Source organism: Corticium candelabrum, chromosome 14 (assembly GCF_963422355.1).
Source record: "Corticium candelabrum chromosome 14, ooCorCand1.1, whole genome shotgun sequence".
NCBI classification, from domain to species: domain Eukaryota; kingdom Metazoa; phylum Porifera; class Homoscleromorpha; order Homosclerophorida; family Plakinidae; genus Corticium; species Corticium candelabrum.
The window spans coordinates 4,221,624-4,244,045 of NC_085098.1; the positions used below are offsets into that span (position 1 = coordinate 4,221,624).

General features: G+C 41.5%; 2 protein-coding genes across 2 annotated transcripts; one reads left to right on the forward strand and one right to left on the reverse strand.

The window, feature by feature from the left end:
• Positions 1-1,940: 1,940 nt before the first annotated feature.
• Positions 1,941-22,349, reverse strand: LOC134189510 (cartilage oligomeric matrix protein-like). Its single transcript, XM_062657803.1, has 9 exons — positions 22,265-22,349; positions 21,820-21,875; positions 21,694-21,766; positions 21,496-21,586; positions 11,620-11,714; positions 5,685-5,779; positions 3,306-3,455; positions 2,504-2,611; positions 1,941-2,445 (listed from the first exon to the last, which is right to left on the reverse strand). The coding sequence occupies exons 6-9, from the start codon at positions 5,685-5,687 to the stop codon at positions 2,161-2,163; spliced, it is 546 nt and encodes a 181-aa protein (XP_062513787.1). The 5' UTR covers positions 5,688-5,779; positions 11,620-11,714; positions 21,496-21,586; positions 21,694-21,766; positions 21,820-21,875; positions 22,265-22,349; the 3' UTR covers positions 1,941-2,160.
• LOC134190315 (probable serine/threonine-protein kinase drkA) lies at positions 15,974-17,005 on the forward strand. The gene is made up of 2 exons (XM_062658768.1): positions 15,974-16,658; positions 16,762-17,005. Exons 1-2 carry the CDS (start codon positions 15,991-15,993, stop codon positions 17,003-17,005), a joined length of 912 nt encoding a protein of 303 aa, XP_062514752.1. The 5' UTR covers positions 15,974-15,990.
• Positions 22,350-22,422: the final 73 nt, after the last annotated feature.

The following is a 22,422-nucleotide window of genomic DNA, read 5'->3' on the forward strand; positions in this document are numbered from 1 at the left end:
ACTTGATTCTACCCTTACAAATGAAAGATGCTTGAGGAATGCTGTTTGGCACTCCGAATCACTTCGTTACCCATATGATACTGGAGTCAGTGTGTTTGTAATAGAATTGCATTTGTTTATGGTTATGTAACGAGAGTTTGATTTAGCCTTTTCAAACCCAAGTTATGTTCTCTAGTGATGTGTCTTGGAATTATCAAACTGCTTATCGGTTTCGAGTGTCTCATCATCCATCTGTAGGTGTCATACATGTTGTTATTGAAGATGAAAATGGGACAGTTGCTGACAGAGAAGAGATATTTGACTTTTCGTTTTCTGGTGGCAGAATTGGGCTGTTTAGTTTTTCTCAGAAAAATGTCATTTGGTCGAACCTGAGGTTTCATGGGCTGAAAGGCAAGTGTGTGGTGTGTTTGTGTGTGTGTGTGTTTTTGTGTGTGTGTGTGTGTGTGTGTGTGTGTGTGTGTGTGTGTGTGTGTGTGTGTGTGTTTTTGTGTGTGTGTGTGTGTGTGTGTGTGTGTGTGTGTGTGTGTGTGTGTTTTTGTGTGTGCATGTGTGGATGTGCATGCGTATGTGCATGTATGTACATGTGTATTACATTGTTTGATAATTTTCTGTTAAAATTAAATCCAAGAATCGGTTTCGAAGCCATCTGTTCGCAGCGCCAATTGTAGCTTAAGACTCAAAGATTGGTAAGAATAAATGTAATTGAACGCAAGGGACACAACAAAGAAAACATGTATCCGTTAGCCGGCTATCCAAAATGACTGAGCTGCCCCGCCTATGAAACCCCGGATGCCACAGCAGGAAGGCAGGCAGGCAGGCAGGCAGGCAGGCAGGCAGGCACGCACGCACGCACGCACGCACACACACACACACACACACACACGGATACATTTATGCATATGAACTTGCACAGTCCAGCGAATACACACATACAACCATGATACCTGTGTGCCTGTTGTTAATCGTGCATTGGTAACATTAATGCAGTTGTCACATACATCCCCAACTCCATCTCCATCAATGTCACTTTGATTTCCTGGGTTATATGTAAACTCACAATTGTTTAATTCATCTGCAATTCCTGTCACCACAACAAAAGTGTCACAAATTTATTAATAATGTCAATATCATTGACAAAATAAACTTTCAGCCCTCTACATTCATTTTTGCTCCATTAACTATTGGCCCACAAGACACATTAGCCAGGGCGTAGCGTGGCGTGGTCATAAAAATTGTGTACTGTAAATACGTGTGCAAAACAAAGCTGTGTACAGTATATACACAACCTTTTTCCAGTCTGCATCTGCTTCTACCGTATCGGTCAAATAGAAGCCAATAGAAGTGGGCGTGTCCCGTAGCGTCGTAAAGTTTAGCCCACCATTTCTAGAGGTCACGCTCCGCCCCTGCATTAGCAGACACCACAAAGCTATCAGCAAGCTCACAACCCCTTTCCCGGTCTAAAGAATGATCTTGTTTGCAATTCCACGTTTTATGATATCTGAATGCACACACGTATCTGAAACCAGAAATCCAGTATATCTGGTTCAATGAACCTATAGGGTTAGTGTGCTGTAGTCGTTCACCCAATTATGGTATACTAACCATTTCCAATGTGCTCAAATTTTGCAATAAACTGTGAGTATGTCTCCTTACAATAATCTCATTACAATTTGTGCTTACTTAACATCTACAATATCAGTCACCAATACAGTACATGCAACCACGATTATCCGAACGTTTTCAGTGGAAGCCAAATTGTCCGAATAAATGAAGTGACTTCCTTGAGGCTCAGTCATACATTGACAGTCAAGTACACAATGAACAAATATTTAATTAATTAATATACAGCAATAATAGGTCAACAACGACTCAACATGTTTACACATTCAATTATTAGATGTGAGAGTCCTTTGTGCTTTCATTTCTTCTATGTTGGAAAGACGTCACGTGTAAAACACGTGAGCACGTGCAGAAATATATTTGTCCAGATTATCAAAATGTCTGGATAACTGCGATTGTACTGTACAGTGTACCTACCACTAATACATGCAATCACATGCACTAAAAAGACTAAACAATTAAACTGCTAAAGTACAAAAAAAGTAAATAGATTAATTTATTTGTTTGTCAACATGTCTTTGTCGGCCAGATTTTTTATTCCTAAGATGTGATCCAACTCATCTGCATGTCAGCTAATACAGTCTGACTGACATTCATTACATCGATATATTCCTGAACGTTTGTCTTCAACATGCCATCTCCATCTCTGTCATGTTCACACATGTCACCCAGATCATCTTTATCTGTGTCTAGCTGCAATGGATTTCTGGTATCGTTGTTCACTCTGAGTGGATCCGTGTAATTCCAATAGTTGTCACAAACATCACCGACGCCGTCTCCATCAAAGTCAGCTTGATCAGTGTTGAATACATACTGACAGTTATCCTGAATATACAAACAATAGATACGGGCAAATAAAGTACAATCAATAACTCAAAATCACTTGGAAGTTTGTCCACCCATCGTTAACAATATCGTCATCACATGCATCTCCAAATCCATCGCCGTCAGTGTTTTCTTGGCCACTGTTTGGTTTGGTTTGACAGTTATCCTAGTGAAGAAGTTGGAGATACAACAACAGCAGCATTTTGCTGATAACGACAAACTATGTACCTGCAATAGACAGACAGACAGACAGACAGACAAAAACAAAATAGACAGACAAAAACAAAATAGACAGACAGACAGACAGACAGACAGATGGACATGCACACAAACAGACAAATGGACAGCTAGACAAACAGATGGATGGACAGACAAATAAACCAACAGACTGACACAGACAGACAGACAGACAGACAGATAGACAGAGAAAGAGACAGACAGATCAACAAATTGACAGACAGACAAACAGACAGACAAAATCTCGTAGTTGCAAAACTTTACATAGTTACCTTGCTAACATTGTATTATAAATGTATGTTTAATATAAATGTTATTTGACAGACAGACAGACAGACAGACAGACAGACACAGATGGGCAGACAGACAGACAGATGGGCAGACAGACAGATGGGCAGACAGACAGACAAACAAAGGAACACATAAGTCAAGAGTTAGACATTTTGCAGCACATTTGTTCGGTGCAGAACAGCCTGTCATCTGGAAATCCATCCATGTCAGTATCTCGACCACAGTAGGCACAATTCCCCGCATACCCTGTCCCACGATGCAAAGTTGTACATCATAGTATAATTAAATTTCCAAATTGCAACAATTCGTCAAGTATTATTGTATACATGTACCTTGTACTCGAACAATCCCAAAACCGTTGCTGTACAAATGGCATTCTTGTGACACGAATGAGTGCCTAACTCACAAAAATCTCCAGGATTGCAGCCGGTGTATCCGTTCCCGATGCATCCAGGTTCACATGCACTGTAGCTGAATGTGCCCTGCAGTCAATCAACAGAAGAACGCACATAAACACAAATTTGCCAATCAGGCAAGCTCTTCAGTGTATCAAGTGCGTCGTTTTACAAAATTACTGCATATGCTCTATCCCACAAGAAATGGTCACAATTTAAATAACTCAAACTGCATCTAAAATTGCTTGTCTGATTTACAGCATTCAAGACAAATGAAGAAGCTTTAAAGTGATAAATCCTCAGCTGCTAGCTTAGGTTACAGAACAGCTGCTGCAATCATGCTGGCACTTGCAGATTAACATGGAGAGCGTGAGAAGAAGGCTGGACACATTGACTGGCACGTGGAATTGTCTGGAAGCTAATTAACACCAGAGGTAACAATGAGCACATGCGTTGCATTCCAATGGCCAGTCATTGGTCCATCTACAAGGATACTGCTGTAACTCTAGTAGCGTATGTGCACTCGGTCAATAAAGTACTCATCTCTAACAGCTAGACAACTCATTAGTACTCGTGTGTGTGTGTGTGTGTGTGTGTGTGTGTGTGTGTGTGTGTGTGTGTGTGTGTGTGTGTGTGTGTGTGTGTGTGTGTGTGTGTGTGTGTGTGAAAGTAGGTTTCTGCATGTACTGCAGGTCTCCTATTATGATACTACAGTCTTCAACTCAGACTCCTCTACCTAACTAACCATTGTAGACATACATAATCAGTAAATATCCGTGTTAGGTGAGTGAGTGTATTCTTACACTGCACTCATTCCCATGGGCATAGCATCTAGTCCAACCAGTCTGCATAGCCATGGTTGGACAACTTTTAGAAAAATGCACCTTCACCAGATGCTCAACGGCACCAACTTCCGTTTAAAGCTATATCTGATTAAATAATTAATATATTTGTACTCATGGCAGGACTTCGCACGCCTACACTGTACCTAACTCCTGTTTGTTACTGAAGCAAAAAGAGGAACGCTCGTTTGAAGGAAATGCAGTATGAAAAGTGGAACAAATTAGTTTTACCATCTCACGAGAAAGGAAACTAGATATCCCATAGCAGAGGGGAATACCCTACTTTTGATTGTGCAAGTCGAACATTTTCTACTCTAGATTGCATAGCAAGCCAGTTACGATACTGCCACATAGGGAAGTTTGTTCCCTGGATGTTCAAACGGCACCGTACGATCTCAACGCTGCAGAGAGTGATGAGAAATAAAAAATAGAAGGTAATAGAAAAAAGGTAATAGAAATAGAAAGCTCTCCTCCGTGTCCTGAACCTCGTCAATCTGCAAAAAATGTTCTCTGTCAACACAAAACGGCAAGAACGGTTGACGGATTTGTCTGAAAATTTTACCAACGAGGTAACTTCTGACGGAAAACAGGTATAAATGGGTTTGATGCCTGACGTAATTGGGTCCCCCATTGAGGCTAACCTCCACTCGCGCACGAATTTCGACAACGTACGTATCTCCACCAGATTTTAAATGCCCACTTCCGACAACGTCAAAAAATGCAAGATATTTTTAGTATATCTGAGTCATTAATAATACGCCTACACCTGAATCGTTTGACCGTGGACGCGCGACAAATAGCTGCCATGTTTTGTTCGCCTGTTTACTGCAACGGCAGCAACGTCTTTGAGTGACAACAACCAGGAATCACAGATTACATAAAATGGAACGCACTCAGTTATATTTTTATTTACTTCAACAGGATCGACATTTTAATATATTCGGGTTCTTGAATTATTCAGAAAATTGTGTTGTCTCCAACAATATTTTGGAATTCTCCTTTATTTGTCTGGGCAATTTGCTAGTTCACTATACGTAATGTAAATACCCACATGGACCCCAATATAGCAACATACAACGTTCGCAGTCTACATAACAATCCTCTTTCCTTTGTCTTCTCAAAAATTTACATGCACACTAGCAGTTTCAATATTTCTACCCTGACTTCTCTCTGTTCTAGTGCCCGGCGTACAACACTCTTCAGCGTTCTTGGACTGAATACTGAAACGATTGCCACTTGTCATGGCGACATAGTAGCAAGACGTCGATGGGGACGAGACAATCGTATACGCTTCAACGCGCACTGCCATGCAAACAATTGCAACGACTGACTTTGGCCGGTAGCTTGCGTCACAGTGTGTCGTCTAATTTACTCTAACATTCATAGAAACTTTTAAGTACGACTGATCTAGTCGAAAACAACTAGAAGATAAATGGGTTAATTAGTCGTGCAATATGTCTGAAACTGGAATTACCATAATTAATTGATATGACAACTTTCGCCACTTGCAAATTTCTCCGTGGATGATGTCGTATTGCAGAGATTGAGCGACGGATGCACGTCCTCTTTCTATAAAACATAAAATAGAATACGGGATAGAATATCAGATGTGTACAGTTTTCAAGCTATCAAACACTTTGGTAACAAGAAACTGATAATGATAAATTACGCGAATTACCCAGAAAATCGTTTCTGTTTCAAAAAAAAATTAAATAATGAGTTTAACTAAATGAGAATTAAATATCTGCGTCAAAGTCGTTACTGTGCTAGCAGAAGTAACTCAGATATGGAAACATGAAAATCACGGCTTGCTCGTGGTTGCGATTTCTAGCTTTGCTTGATACAATCAAAGTGTTTCTTATTTATTCTGCCAAAGACACACTCTTCAGCGAACAAGACGAGACGCCCGTTACTCCTGTTGAATGGAATGAATATAATGCAAATCGATGGAATTTATTCGACCGTTGGAGATTCAACAGTCCGATGGGAAGAGAGCACGCAAGAGCAACGTCTGCTCTTAAAGAAGATAATGATGAAACATCAAGAGAAGTGATGGTGATGTATGGAGGAATACTCTACAAAGCTGACAATACAACGTGGACGTACGACCCTCACTTCGATACTTGGGAGGCACACAGATCTGCATCCCCTCAACCGCAAGCGACCGTCTATCACACACTGGTGACTCTGTGCCAGAGACGAGTACTGCTCTTTGGAGGTTGTGCGTATTCAGGCTCAAGTCATTGTCTATGCAGAAACGAAACGTGGAGTTTCGATACAAACCTGAAAGAGTGGAGACAAATTGAAACAAAGATTCATCCTCGTCATAATGACGACTACGTCACTCCTCGATGCAGACATGCTGCTGCTGTTTTACGTTATGACAATAGCTCGTGCAGTTGCAAGGACTCGCTCGTCATTTACGGTGGATTTGAAAAAAGTTCAAACACTCGGAGTTCGGACTCTCGAGAAAATCTGGACGATCTTTGGCAGCTCGTTTGCAAAAACGAACATTCGCACGTTTACGAATGGAGAAAACTTTCTTCATCTCATCACGTCAAACCAAAACTGCAATATCCTAGTGCCGTTTCCGCCTTCCAAAATACGGAAATGTTTCTATTGAGACAAACTGAGCAAAATAGATCTGGTCACTATTGGGAAGTATGGTCTTATGACGTGGCCGACGAAGTTTGGAGTAAAGTTGGAAATACGAGCAAACGATCGTCTGTTCCTGGACAAGGAGTTTACGTGACGGATGACATTCAATCATATCACTTTCTTATTTCATGTTGTTCTGAACCTCTCACAGCCTTTGATGTAATGGCTAGAAAATGGTTTACTCCCACAATGTTTTCAAACAGAAAAGGGCCCGATTTCTTGTCTGGTGCGGTCACTAGAATTAATAAAAACGTTTTAGTTTTCGGTGGAAGTCCGTGGTTTCTTGGATTCAATTATAACTTTAACGTCATGTGGGAACTTTCTATAACATCTGCTCGTGGCTGGTATTGGTTAGCAAAGCCGGCCGCTGCAATAACAAGCAATCCTTTAGCGGGAATATCATGGACGGTGAGCGGGATGGTTCTGAAGCAGAAACACGTTCTAGTCTTTGGTGAAAGCCCATTTCTGAACAACAAACAGCCAACTTCATTAAACCTATTACACATATTAGATTTAAAATCGTTGTCATGGTCGCCAGATACTTCGGAAAAGCGACCTCCTTTCAAATATGGTGCCGTTTCTGCTACACTTGACGACTCTGTTTTTGTTGTCTACGGTGGAGTATTGAAAGAGCAATTGCAAAGTTTAACAACATTTCTGTCTATCTCTCATGAAATTTGGGGTTATTATAGTGAAGTTAGAAGTTGGGTAAAATACTCGATAAAAAGAAGACGTCCTTCTCCAAGAATGTCATGCTCTCGTGCAACAACAAATAATCAGATGATTGTCTATGGAGGTTTGACAGCTAGCACAAAAACAATACTTGACGGCAGCATTACCACATTTCTCCGCGATCTATGGAGCTTTACTTTACCGAAGCAAAATGCTGTTATACGAAACTTATCAAAAGACGAACACAATTCGGAGTGGCGTTTACTCGATGATTCTGGTCCCTTGCAATCTGTCGGAACGTCTTTAGTTGCTATTGAAAATACACTAATTCTTTATGGAGGAGCCAGAGCTAATGAGAGTACAGTGCAAATTTCTTTTCAGGTTGAATTACACATTCCATTTACACTATTTGCAAACTGCACGAGTGACGTTTGGGAATACGACCTAACGAACGGTAGTGGATGGAAACAAGTGAAGTATTCAGGGTTAGGTCCCGGACGTCGTTGTCTTCACGAAAGCCTAAGATATGGTAATCACATGTTGGTACTTGGAGGATGTCACAATCACGTCATCTGGCAATGGAATACTGAAGTCAAACTTGGTTGTCCTGTTGATCCAATAACTAGCGGCATGTGGATTTACGACCCTGCTATAAGGTTCTGGTTGCGATTAAGTCAGTATCCATTTGTACAACAGAATGGTTTATTCGTTTCTTCTCTGATATGGGAAAACTGGATACTGGCGTTTGGTGGTGTGAGAACTTGGGCGATTCAAGATGGGATTATACCTAGGAACTCGGTAGGACTTTCTGTGTACAGGCCAAACTGTCCAGCAGGATTTACAAGCAGTGACCTACGCAAGTACATGTGTTCAGAGTGCCCGTTCGGTTCCTATTCCCCAGCAACCAACTCCACTTGCTTGCCATGTCCACCAGATCTCAATACATCACACAAGGCTGCAACCGACAAAACCCACTGCAATCGCTGTTTATCCAATCATTGTGTTCACGGCAGTTGCACGGTCACATTACAAGGTCCCGCGTTTGATTGCGTTTGTCAGTTTGGCTTTACAAAAGATGGAAACGGATTGTGCACTGTGGCCACGTACTACATTGCGGCAGCCGGATCGGTGGCAGGAGTCGCACTCATCGTACTGCTCGTCGTGCTGGCAGTCAAAGCGAGAAGAGCAAGAAAACGGCACAACATGATGCTGCAAGACAAAGATCGCGAGTTGGTAGAGATGACAAACAGTTTCAACATTGACTCGAGAGAAGTGAGATTGCGTGCGCGAATCGACAAAAACGCTCCCGGCGGATTCGGAGAGGTTTACAAAGCAGAGTACAGAGAAATGACGGTGGCCGTCAAGAAGCTACAAGGAATACATCAACATCTCGATCGCATCGCTTTGGAGTTCGAGAGAGAGATCGAAGTGATGAGAACGATCAGACATCCCAACATTGTTCTGTTTCTCGGTGGAGGTCGTTGCCACGACGACGGCTGTCCGTTCCTAGTTGTGGAGTACATGTCTAGAGGGTCGCTGACGACCATACTTGCAGACAGAGACATAAAGCTGGAAGAAAGTCTCAAGATGAGATTTGCGGTAGACGCTGCCAAAGGAATGAGATTCTTGCACAGTCAACGACCACCTCGCATTCATCGTGACCTCAAGAGTGCCAATTTACTCGTCAGCACTAAATGGGTAGTCAAAGTGGCCGATTTTGGAGCCGCTCGACTCGTCCGAGACGAAGGAATCAGTCAGGAAGCTGTAAGAGGAGCGCCACCGCTCGATATGACCGCTCCGCTTCTTCATGCAGACTATCACTTATCGTCAGGAGTAGGAACACCAAAGTGGAGTGCTCCGGAGATACTGAGCGGTCACAGTTACGGAACACCCTCGGACGTCTACAGGTAAGACACGAGCACGACTAACTACACAAACACATGCAATCGTCAATATTTTTATTGTTTCTAATAATGATGATTTTTACACGTCTTTGTGTCGCTTTTATAGTTTTGGCATTGTGATGTGGGAGATTAGGGTACGAAAACTTCCTTATGACGACCGTTCGTTTAGCTCCATTCTTGACTTGAAAGCTGCTGTTTTGGGTGGAATGAGACCGACCGTATCGGAGAACGATGACGACGACTACGTCAAGCTAATGTGTGACTGTTGGGCAGAAAGCTCATTGAAAAGGCCTACATTTTGTCAAGTCGTCGCTAGTCTGGAAGATATGAGCGAATCGTGTTTTCTCTAATTTTATATAAAATCAGTTTTGTGTTTTACCACTTAGAAACACACGTGATGTAAACTTGAGTGCTCAAAGTAGATAAAATGATTTGTGATCGTGTTTTTGATCCACTGCTTCTCCAGCAAACAGATTCGTGTATTCCAGTTACATCTCTACATGTCTGCAAAATATTTTATCGTGTAACTTGGGCTCGTATTGACTCTGCAGTCTAGCTGTTGTCAGTGCAAAACGACCCTTCTCTGAAGCAGTGAGTTTCGTCAGAGATGACGCCGGTTTTCTCTTAATTAATACGACTTATTTGCTTTCTGGCTTGTTTTCTTTTCATCCGGTTTCTCCTCCTTGTCGGTAGACTGCAAGTAGTCGAGATCACTAATTAGACATTTTGCAACATGACGACGTAACACCTTACGGGTAGTAGGTGGAGTTCGACTGCTCTTTGCCTAGAATCGTGAGAGTTATAAACTAAAATGTACTAAGAGCGGATGTAGCTGTATCCTATGATGAGCTAAGACAGTAAATAATAGTACAGCATTTCTCTGTAATTGATTAAAGCGTATATAGGCATAGAAAGTTTGGACGTTTACTGAGAAGGACAAAAACGTTTATTCGTGACGGCATTTGGGAGTAATGCAATGCGGCAGGAAACCACCCGAACATAGCCCAGAAGTGTAAACAATGATTGATACTAATTTCATTTATGATGACGATAAGAGTCAAATTACCCACATGTGTACAAGAAAACGACATTACTCTCGTATATTCAAAACGATCGAGAACTGTGGTCGAACTAAAGGCTAAATGAAAAGGTAGTAGAAATAGAAAACTCTCCTCCGTGTCCTGAACCTCGTCAATCTGCAAAAATGTTCTCTGTCAACACAAAACGGCAAGAACGGTTGACGGATTTGTCTGAAAATTATATCAACGAGGTAACTTCTGACGGAAAACAGGTATAAATGGGTTTGATGCCTGACGTAATTGGGTCCCCCATTGAGGCTAACCTCCACTCGCGCACGAATTTCGACAACGTACGTATCTCCATCAGATTTTAATTGCCCATTTCGGACAATGTCAAAAAATGCAAGATATTTTTAGTATATCTGGGTCATTAATAATACGCCTACACCTGAATCGTTTGACCGTGGACGCGCGACAAATAGCTGCCATGTTTTGTTCGCCTGTTTACTGCAACGGCAGCAAAGTCTTTGAGTGACAACAACCAGGAATCACAGATTAAATAAAATGGAACGCATTCGGTTATATTTTTATTTACTTCAACAGGATCGACATTTTAATATATTCGGGTTCTTGAATTTTTTAGAAAATTGTGTTGTCTCCAACAATATTTTGGAATTCTCCTTTATTTGTCTGGGCAATTTGCTAGTTCACTATACGTAATGTAAATACCCACATGGACCCCAATATAGCAACATACAACGTTCGCAGTCTACATAACAATCCTCTTTCCTTTGTCTTCTCAAAAATTTACATGCACACTAGCAGTTTCAATATTTCTACCCTGACTTCTCTCTGTTCTAGTGCCCGGCGTACAACACTCTTCAGCGTTCTTGGACTGAATACTGAAACGATTGCCACTTGTCATGGCGACATAGTAGCAAGACGTCGATAGGGACGAGACAATCGTATACGCTTCAACGCGCACTGCCATGCAAACAATTGCAACGACTGACTTTGGCCGGTAGCTTGCGTCACAGTGTGTCGTCTAATTTACTCTAACATTCATAGAAACTTTTAAGTACGTCTGATCTAGTCGAAAACAACTAGAAGATAAATGGGTTAATTAGTCGTGCAATATGTCTGAAACTGGAATTACCATAATTAATTGATATGACAACTTTCGCCACTTGCAAATTTCTCCGTGGATGATGTCGTATTGCAGAGATTGAGCGACGGATGCACGTCCTCTTTCTATAAAACATAAAATAGAATACGGGATAGAATATCAGATGTGTACAGTTTTCAAGCTATCAAACACTTTGGTAACAAGAAACTGATAATGATAAATTACGCGAATTACCCAGAAAATCGTTTCTGTTTCAAAAAAATAATTAAATAATGAGTTTAACTAAATGAGAATCCAATATCTGCGTCAAAGTCGTTACTGTGCTAGCAGAAGTAACTCAGAAGCGTTTAATTAAAGAAGACACATACCTAGATATGGAAACGTGAAAATCACGGCTTGCTCGTGGTTGCGATTTCTAGCTTTGCTTGATACAATCAAAGTGTTTTTTATTTATTCTGCCAAAGACACACTCTTCAGCGAACAAGACGAGACGCCCGTTACTCTTGTTGAATGGAAAGAATATAATGAAAATCGATGGAATTCGTTCGACCGTTGGAGATTCAATAGTGCGATGGGAAGAGAGCACGCAAGAGCAACGTCTGCTCTTAAAGAAGATAACGATGAAACATCAAGAGAAGTGATGGTGATGTATGGAGGAATACTCTACAAAGCTGACAATACAACGTGGACATACGATCCTCACTTTGATACTTGGGAGGCACACAGATCTGTGTTCCCTCAACAGCAAGTTTATTATGTCACCATAACAAACGATTATCACTTGTTATGGCGACATAATAGTTAGCAACACGTCAAGGGAGACGAGATAGCCTTCCGAATCAACGTGCACTACCATACGGACAACTTAATTAAATGACTGTATTCGGTCTAATTGCTACTACCCGTCCTTTGCCCACTCAACATTCATCGAAACACTAGAGTAACCACTATAAGTGCACCTCGTCCAGTCGAAACCACCTAGAAGATAAATGTGTTAGTGATGCAATATGTCTGAAGCTGAGATTACCATAATTAATTGATATGGTAATTTTTTTCCACATTCCACTTTCAAGTTTCTGTCTGGTGATGTTACATCAATCGTTTGCAAAAAGTGAGCGATTGATGCACGTTCCTTTTTTTATCTCACATGAAATAGACTAAAGAATTTCTTTATAAGATATCAGATATGGAAAGCTATCAAACACTTCCTAGCAATTAATCCAGTAAATATATCGTTTCGTGAAGAAAAATTGAATATATGCACTAACGTGCTAAACCGTCGGCTACATTAATTAAATGTTATACGGAAAAGCTGCTGCACACATATTCTGGCATTTTTAATTGACATGAAGAGCGTGAGAAGGGGATGGACACATTCACTGTCACGTGGGATTGTCGACACTCAATACCTCTTGAAAGCATGCGATCACAGAGATAACAACGCTGCACTCCAATTGGCCGTCCGTTGGGCCGTTCAATGGTCCACTTACTAGAGCCCTAGCATATGCGTTTTCGGGTTAATAAATGTGAATCCAATATCCGCGTAAAAGTTGGATGATCGATCACTGTTTCAAAGAGAAGTAACTCGGCAGCTTCTAATTAGCTAAAGAAGACATATATGACAACATGAAAATTACGACATGCTCGTGGTTGCGTTTTCTATCTTTTCTTGGTATGACCAAAGTCATTCTTACTTATTCTGCAAAAGACACACTCTTCAATGAACAATACGAGACGTCCATTCCTCTTCTTGAATGGGATGAATATGATGCAAATCGATGGAATTTATTCGACCGTTGGAGATTCAACAGTCCGATGGGAAGAGAGCACGCAAGAGCAACGTCTGCTCTTAAAGAAGATAATGATGAAACATCAAGAGAAGTGATGGTGATGTATGGAGGAATACTCTACAAAGCTGACGATACAACGTGGACGTACGACCCTCACTTCGATACTTGGGAGGCACACAGATCTGCATCCCCTCAACCGCAAGCGACCGTCTATCACACACTGGTGACTCTGTGCCAGAGACGAGTACTGCTCTTTGGAGGTTGTGCGTATTCAGGCTCAAGCCACTGTCAATGTAGAAACGAAACGTGGAGTTTCGATACAAACCTGAAAGAGTGGAGACGAATTGAAACAAAGATTCATCCTCGTCATAATGACGACTACGTCACTCCTCGATGCAGACATGCTGCTGCTGTTTTACGTTATGACAATAGCTCGTGCAGTTGCAAGGACTCGCTCGTCATTTACGGTGGATTTGAAGAAAGGTCATACACTCGGAGTTCGGACTCTCGAGAGAATCTGGACGATCTTTGGCAGCTCGTTTGCAAAAACGAACATTCGCACGTTTACGAATGGAGAAAACTTTCTTCATCTCATCACGTCAAACCAAAACTGCAATATCCTAGTGCCGTTTCCGCCTTCCAAAATACGAAAATGTTTCTATTAGGACAAACTGAGCAAAATAGATCTGGTCACTATTGGGAAGTATGGTCTTATGATGTGGTCGACGAAGTTTGGAGTAAAGTCGGGAATACGAGCAAACAATCGTCTGTTCCTGGACAAGGAGTCTACGTGACGGATGACATTCAAACATATCACTTTCTTATTTCATGTTGTTCTGAACCTCTCACAGCCTTTGATATAATGACTAGAAAATGGTTTACTCCCACAATACTTTCAAACAGAAAAGGGCCCGATTCCTTGTCTGGTGCGGTCAGTAGAATTAATAAAAACGTTTTAGTTTCCGGTGGAAGTCCGTGGTTTCTTGGATACAATTATAACTCTAACATCATGTGGGAACTTTCTATAACATCTGCTCGTGCCTGGTATTGGTTAGCAAAGCCGGCCGCTGCAATGAGAAGAAATCCTTTAGCGGGAATATCATGCACGGTGAGCGGGATGGTTCTGAGGCAAAACCGCGTTCTAGTCTTTGGTGAAAGCCCATTTCTGAACAACAAACAGCCAAATTCAGTAAACCTATTACACATATTAGATTTAAAATCGTTGTCATGGTCGCCAGATACTTCGGAAAAGCGACCTCCTTTCAAATATGGTGCCGTTTCTGCTATACTTGACGACTCTGTTTTTGTTGTCTACGGTGGAGTATTGCCAGAGCAATTGCAAAATTTAACAAAATTTCTGTCTTTCTCTCATGATGTTTGGGGTTATTATAGTGAAGTTAGAAGTTGGGTAAAATACTCGATAAATAGAAGACGTCCTTCTCCAAGAATGTCATGCTCTCGTGCAACAACAAATAATCAGATGATTGTCTATGGAGGTTTGACAGCTAGCATAAAAAACATATTTGACGGCAGCATTACCACATTTCTCCGCGATCTATGGAGCTTTACTTTACCGAAGCAAAATGCTGCTATACGAAACTTATCAAAAGACGAACACAATTCGGAGTGGCGTTTACTCGATGATTCTGGTCCCTTGCAATCTGTCGGAACGTCTTTAGTTGCTATTGAAAATACACTAATTCTTTATGGAGGAGCCAGCGCTAATGAGAGTACAGTGCAAATTTCTTTTCAGGTTGAATTACAGATTCCATTTACACTATTTGCAAACTGCACGAGTGACGTTTGGGAATACGACCTAACGAACGGTAGTGGATGGAAACAAGTGAAGTATTTAGGGTTAGGTCCCGGACGTCGTTGTCTTCACGAAAGCCTAAGATATGGTAATCACATGTTGGTATTTGGAGGATGTCACAATCACGTCATCTGGCAATGGAATACTGAAGTCAAACTTGGTTGTCCTGTTGATCCAATAACTAGCGGCATGTGGATTTACGATCCTTCTAAAAGGTTCTGGTTGCGATTAAGTCAGTATCCATTTGTACAACAGAATGGTTTATTCGTTTCTTCTCTGATATGGAAAAACTGGATACTGGCGTTTGGTGGTGTGAGACCTTGGACGATTCAAGATGGAATGATACCTAGGAACTCGGTAGGTCTTTCTGTGTACAGGCCAAACTGTCCAGCAGGATTTACAAGCAGTGATCTACGCAAGTACATGTGTTCAGAGTGCCCGTTCGGTTTCTATTCCCCAGCAACCAACTCCACTTGCTTGCCATGTCCACCAGGTCTCACAACATCACACACGGCTGCAACAAGCAAAACCGACTGCAATCGCTGTTTATCCAATCATTGTGTTCACGGTAGTTGCACGGTCACATTACAAGGTCCTGCGTTTGATTGCGTTTGTCAGTTTGGCTTTACAAAAGATGGAAACGGAGTGTGCACTGTGGCCACGTACTACATTGCGGCAGCCGGATCGGTGGCAGGAGTCGCACTCATCGTACTGCTCGTCGTGCTAGCAGTCAAAGCGAGAAGAGCAAGAAAACGGCACAACATGATGCTGCAAGACAAAGATCGCGAGTTGGTAGAGATGACAAACAGTTTCAACATTGACTCGAGAGAAGTGAGATTGCGTGCGCGAATTGACAAAAACGCTCCCGGCGGATTCGGAGAGGTTTACAGAGCAGAGTACAGAGAAATGACGGTGGCCGTCAAGAAGCTACAAGGAATACATCAACATCTCGATCGCATCGCCTTGGAGTTCGAGAGAGAGATCGAAGTGATGAGAACGATCAGACATCCCAACATTGTTTTGTTTCTCGGTGGAGGTCGTTGCCACGACGACGGCTGTCCGTTCCTAGTTGTGGAGTACATGCCTAGAGGATCGCTGACGACCATACTTGCAGACAGAGACATAAAGCTGGAAGAAAGTCTCAAGATGAGATTTGCAGTAGACGCTGCCAAAGGAATGAGATTCTTGCACAGTCAACGACCACCTCGCATTCATCGTGACCTCAAGAGTGCCAATTTACTCGTCAGCACTAAATGGGTAGTCAAAGTGGCCGATTTTGGAGCCGCTCGACTCGTCCGAGACGAAGTAATCAGTCAGGAAGCTGTAAGAGGAGCGGGACCGCTCGATATGACCGCTCCGCTTCTTCATGCAGACTATCACTTATCGTCAGGAGTCGGAACACCAAAGTGGAGTGCTCCGGAGATACTGAGCGGTCACAGTTACGGAACACCCGCGGACGTCTACAGGTAAGACACGAGCACGATTAACTACACAAACACATGCAATCGTCATTATTTTTATTGTTTCTAATAATGATGATTTTTACGCGTCTTTGTGTCGCTTTTATAGTTTTGGCATTGTGATGTGGGAGATTAGGGTACGAGAACTTCCTTATGACGACCGTTCGTTTAGCTCCATTCTTGACTTGAAAGCTGCTGTTTTGGGTGGAATGAGACCGACCGTATCGGAGAACGATGACGACGACTACGTCAAGCTGATGTGTGACTGTTGGGCAGAAAGCTCATTGAAAAGGCCTACGTTTTGTCAAGTCGTCGCTAGTCTGGAAGATATGAGCGAATTGTGTTTTCTCTAACTCCATATATAATCAGTTTGTGTGTTAGGACTCAGGAACATGCGTGATGTAAACCTGAGTGGTCAAAGTAGATAAAAATAATTTGTGATCGTATTTTTGGTCCACTGTTTTCGAGCAAACAGATTTCTGTATTCTAGTCACATCTCTAGCTTGTCTACATGCCAAATATTCTATCGTGTAGCTTGAGCTCGTATTGACTCTGAAGTCTAGCTGTTGTCAGTGCAAAACGACCTTTTCCTGAAGCAGTGAATTTCGTAAGAGATGACGATGGTTTTCTCTCAATACGATTTATTTGCTTTCTTGCTTGTTTCTTTTCATCTGGTTTCTCTTCCTTGTCGGTAGACTGCAAGTAGTCGAGATCACTAATTAGACTTTTTGCAACAGGACGACGTATAACCTTACGGGTAGCAGGTGGAGTTCGACTGCTCTTTGCCTAGAAGCATGAGAGTTATATACTAAAATGTACTAAGAGAGGATTTAACTGTATCATACATGATGAGTTAATTAAGTTAAAACAGAGAATGAAAGTACAGCATTTCTCTGTAATTGATTAAAGCGTATATAGGCATAGAAAGCTTGGACGTTTACTGACGAGGACAAACACGTTTATTCATGACAGCATTTGGGAGTCATACAACGAGGCAGGAAATTTACTGGGGCCATGCTCCCTTAGCTCATGCGGTTCCTGTCCTATATATGCGGTTCCTGTCCTATATATGCGGTTCCTGTCCTATATATATGGTTCTGTAAATGTTAATCTCATTTTGCTAGTCTAGCAGAGTCTAGTTTCAATACAATTTAGGTCTGCATTTATGTTTCTTGATTAGACAGACGCTCATTATAGTATCACCTTTAATTAACTAGAAAACTTATTTGTACATGGAACATCTTGTGCCATTTCGTGTGGCTGCATCATATCACACAATTAATATCTGCACAAATGACAAAGTTATTCAAATCGCATAATTTCATTTCTCATGGCATGTACATCTAAGTTAGACTTTATTCTGGCGTTACACATTCTTTCTGATTGCAAAAATCAAACCAATGAGTGTCGCCAGTAAGGCCACGTCAACTTGATTTTTTGTTTGGCGGGTTCGACCGACCTAGAATCTTGTTGCCAACTAAAATAGATATTTCGTGAAGTCACGTGACTTAAGTGATGCATGCGCATTCGTCAACCATATGGCTTCTTCCTCGTTTTCTTGGCCAAGTGTCACCATCCAACAGGGTGGGAAGGTCGCGCGAGGTATTCGAGGTAAGCTTCGTTTTGCGACTTGCTGCCGAACATTTACTCAACGTCTACAGCTGCTAGGACTTGTGTCATGACGCCGTTTTATGAGGGTCATGTTCGACGACTGGAGCAAATTCATGGTACTGAGAGTCAGTGAGACTGGCCTATCCGGCGGGCATGACGAGCAGGGATCTCAAACGCGAAATGTGTTATAGCTGATATTACCAATTGGATGTGCACTCTCTGTACGCACGGTCTGACAACAGAACGCGAGGCTTCCACCAGTAAGACCGACTGCGGTCGATGTGTCGACGATCATTGTGGATGCGGTACGTATAAGCGGTCACGTTGCTGGGTCCTGCTCCTACATGTGAGTGTCAGTTTGGGTTTACTAAAGAGAACGAAGGACTCTGCACGCCTGCTACTTACGACGTCGCCGCATCCCAGGGCTTGCACTTCTCATCTAGCTTGTCTTGTCGATACAAAGTTTAGAAAAGCGAGAACAGTCAAAGGTCGTGTTGAGAAACAAAGACCACAAGCTGATGGAACTGAATAATATTTTTACCATTGACTCCAGAGAGTTAAAATTTCGAAGAAGAATCGACCACAATTGTCCGGGTGAATAGGGTGAGGTGTATAGAGCAGAGTTAGAAAACTGATAGTGGCCGTTAAGAAACTACAAGGAATACATCAGGAACTCGATCGCATTGCGTTGGACTTCGAAAGAGAAATCGAAATAATGAGAACCATCGGACATTCGAACAACGCTCTGTTTTGGAAGGAGGTCCATACCAAGATGATGGATGTTTGTTTCTTGTAGTGAAGTAGATGCCTAGAGGATCACTGACAAGCATTCTAAGAAACTCGAGGATAGAGTTGGAGGACAGTTTTAAAAATTAGGTTTACTATCGATGCCGCCAAGGGAATGCGGTTCTTGCACAGTCTGCTTCTGCCTCGAGTTCTGATCGAGACTTGAAGAGCAGCAATCTGTTGGTCAGTCAGAAGTGGGTGGTCAAGGTGGCTGACTTTGGGTCGGCGCAATTGGTTAGATCCTCAGAAAGAAGTATTTCAGAATTGATAAACGAACTAGACTTTTTGGCGATATAGGAACTCTGGTTATCTCCAAATGAATTTATTACGTTATCCTCTATCAGAAGATGTTATGTATTGTGCTGCATCCCCTATGGGGAAAGACGAGATTTTACTTAGTCGACCATATGGTGGAGTTGCTGTTTTATAGCCTATGCGGAGTTATTATATAATATCTCCCTTAATTAAACATTGTCGGATAGGATATAGTTGCAGTTCGAATTAAATTAAGTATTGAAATTATTCTCGTTGTTGCTGTTCACTTGCCAGTCGATTATGGTGACACTTTGTCTTTGAATGATTACTTCTCTGAGATTAGTTATCTGGAAAGTATTCTAGACATGAATGACCATGATGAAGTGATCATTTTAGGTGACTTTAATGCTGATATTCGTAGTCAGAACAGTCGTAGGTCGAGACAGTTGGCTCCTTTTTCTCATTGGGACTTGTTTACTGTTGGCTTGAATGATCCCATGTAATCAAGCAGAGAAAGTACATGGCACAGATCTGATTTTGGCTGTCAGTCGTGGATTGACTATTTCCTTGTTTCCGGTAATCTGAGCAATACAATTGTTGAGTTCGAAATAAGAGAAAATGGTGGATATCTGTCTGATCACTGGCCAATTGTCTTGCCTACTGATGTTAGTTTTGACCACAAACATGCAATAGAGAAAGTTCATTTGCCTTTGATCAGACGTCTGTGGTGAAGAAAGGTGTCAGATATTGACTTAGATAACTACCAGTTTTGTTTAGAGACGAAAGTGGGTAGTTTGGGCATACCAGCTGAAGCAGCTATGTGTAATGATCCAAAGCAGTGCTCTGACATGGAGTTCATCCAGAACCATTATGATGGAATTGAAAGAGCTTTGATTACATCTGCTAACTGGTGCATTCCTCACATCAATTGTTCTGGTGTAAAGAGTAGGAAGATTTGGTGGGATGACGAACTGATTCGATTGAAATCAAGAGCTCAACTATGTTTCAAAGTATGGAGAAATTTGGAAAACCTCTGGATGAAGCGGAGTACATGGAGATGCAAAATTCAAAGAAAGAATTCAAACGCAAAGTAAAACAAAAACGACGTTTGGAGAGAGAAATATTTTGTGAAAAATTAGCTGAGGCGTCATCGGTTAATGATACGAGGGACTTTTGGCAATTGGTTAAGAATGGCATTTCACCTACACCATCTATTATGAAGGCTCGGTGTGTGACTAGTAAGGCTGAATCAGTGGATACTTTACATTTATGGAAAGAGCATTTTGGTGCAATTATCAGCAGCGGGGATGACAAGGATCTGGAGAGAGACAGAAAGGCCTTTCAGGAGTTACTTGAAACTGTTGAGGGGAAATCCAAATGGCCATAGTGAAGTATGGAGATTAAATCGTAAGAGGTGCTGAGAGCATTTGACCGCTTAAAGTTAAATAAATATATTATATCATATTTGCACATGCACAATCACACAACAGACAGCCATGAACACAACCATCAACACGAGTATATGTCTCATCGCAAACATTTGCTTACGGAGAGTTAAGATCAAAGTCTCACAACAGAAATGGTACAGCAGTAGTTCTATAGTAAAATAATACTGTTGTAAATACTTTGATCTCACAATCAACACAAAATTATTGCCACCCACCATATTGCCTTCTTCAGTAAACAGCAACCCTCATGACATACATGCAACATCCTCATACTGCAACTTACTTATAAGCACACTATCTCTAACTCAGTTCCATGATATGAGATTAACAAGTTCGATTTCCCATTTCATTCAGTTCATATACAACATCATTTTTGTCGATGTCATCTGGCTGTCAAACCTGTACCAACAATATTTGCCTTCAAATCACTGAGAATTTCGACAAGACTCAGAGGCAAACACAAAATCCCAGATGGAGTCATGCAGACAGCTGGAAGTATTAGAGGTATCCCACAATTGTCCAACCAGAGCTTCATTCTTAGATCAGCTGGACCATGCAAGCTCATTGTATCCACTACTGCAGACACATGCAGCTACATAGAACCTAACTTTCATATCACTGTGGCCATACCCATAGCTCCACCCAACCTACTAAACTCTACTCTGTAGTACAAATTATATTTATTGCAAAAGCTCATCTTTGTACAAAATCATATGTGCCAAAAATAAAGTTTGTAGCCTCACTTTCTCGTCTCTAATCCCTTTCTGTTCTGTACATGTCTATGGTAAATTAAGAGCCATTCAGTCAATCTTACATTGCTGCAGTGCCCAAATCCTACCAAAAAATGAGTAGCTTGACATACAGACATTATGATCATACAATATCTGCAAATTTCAACTGAACTTTGGCAAACATTGTGACTAAAATAAGCCATTACAAACCAAAAAGATCTTGATACTTTCACAATGCCTTCTACTGAAAGCAACAGATCAAACGATAGAGTAGACCTCCAGACTATTAGACATATGAATATTGCACCAATACTTAAATTTGTGTTGCACACGTACCCCCGCCCCAGCAGGTTGTGTGTCCTCAACGTAGACCTACCACCAGACCTTGTGATCTACAAACAGAAGCATGATTGCAATTCAACTGTTGTAGTACTAGCTCTATCCTTATAAACTAATCAAAATTTTTAAACTAAAAATTACAAAAGTGTACACCCAAATTCTATTCCTTTCCCTAACCACAAATTGCTACTATAGAGAAACAAGTTGAAATCTGAAACATTTGCCCCTGCGAACTAATAAGTGTAAGTTAAATCTCATGCAAACAATCACTGTCCTTCTGATATTGTACTCATGTCATATATTTGTAGTTCAGGACCATGCACAAACACTTCATCATCGTATCTTTGTCACGTGACCTATATAAACTTTAAATTAAACTAAAATTTTGATTACTTTTTTAGAGTGGTGTGTGTAGTGTTGTAGCGTCGCTAGCGTACGTTACCTGGTTTAGTAACAATAGAGACGTACATGACATGGTACCAAGAGTGAGCACATGGCTCAAAAGTTTGTTGTTCAGCCGCCCCCACCGTTTGATTTTGCTCATCGCCAACCGGGACAGGCGTGGCGAAACTGGAAACAGCGATTCCAGATCTATTTGGA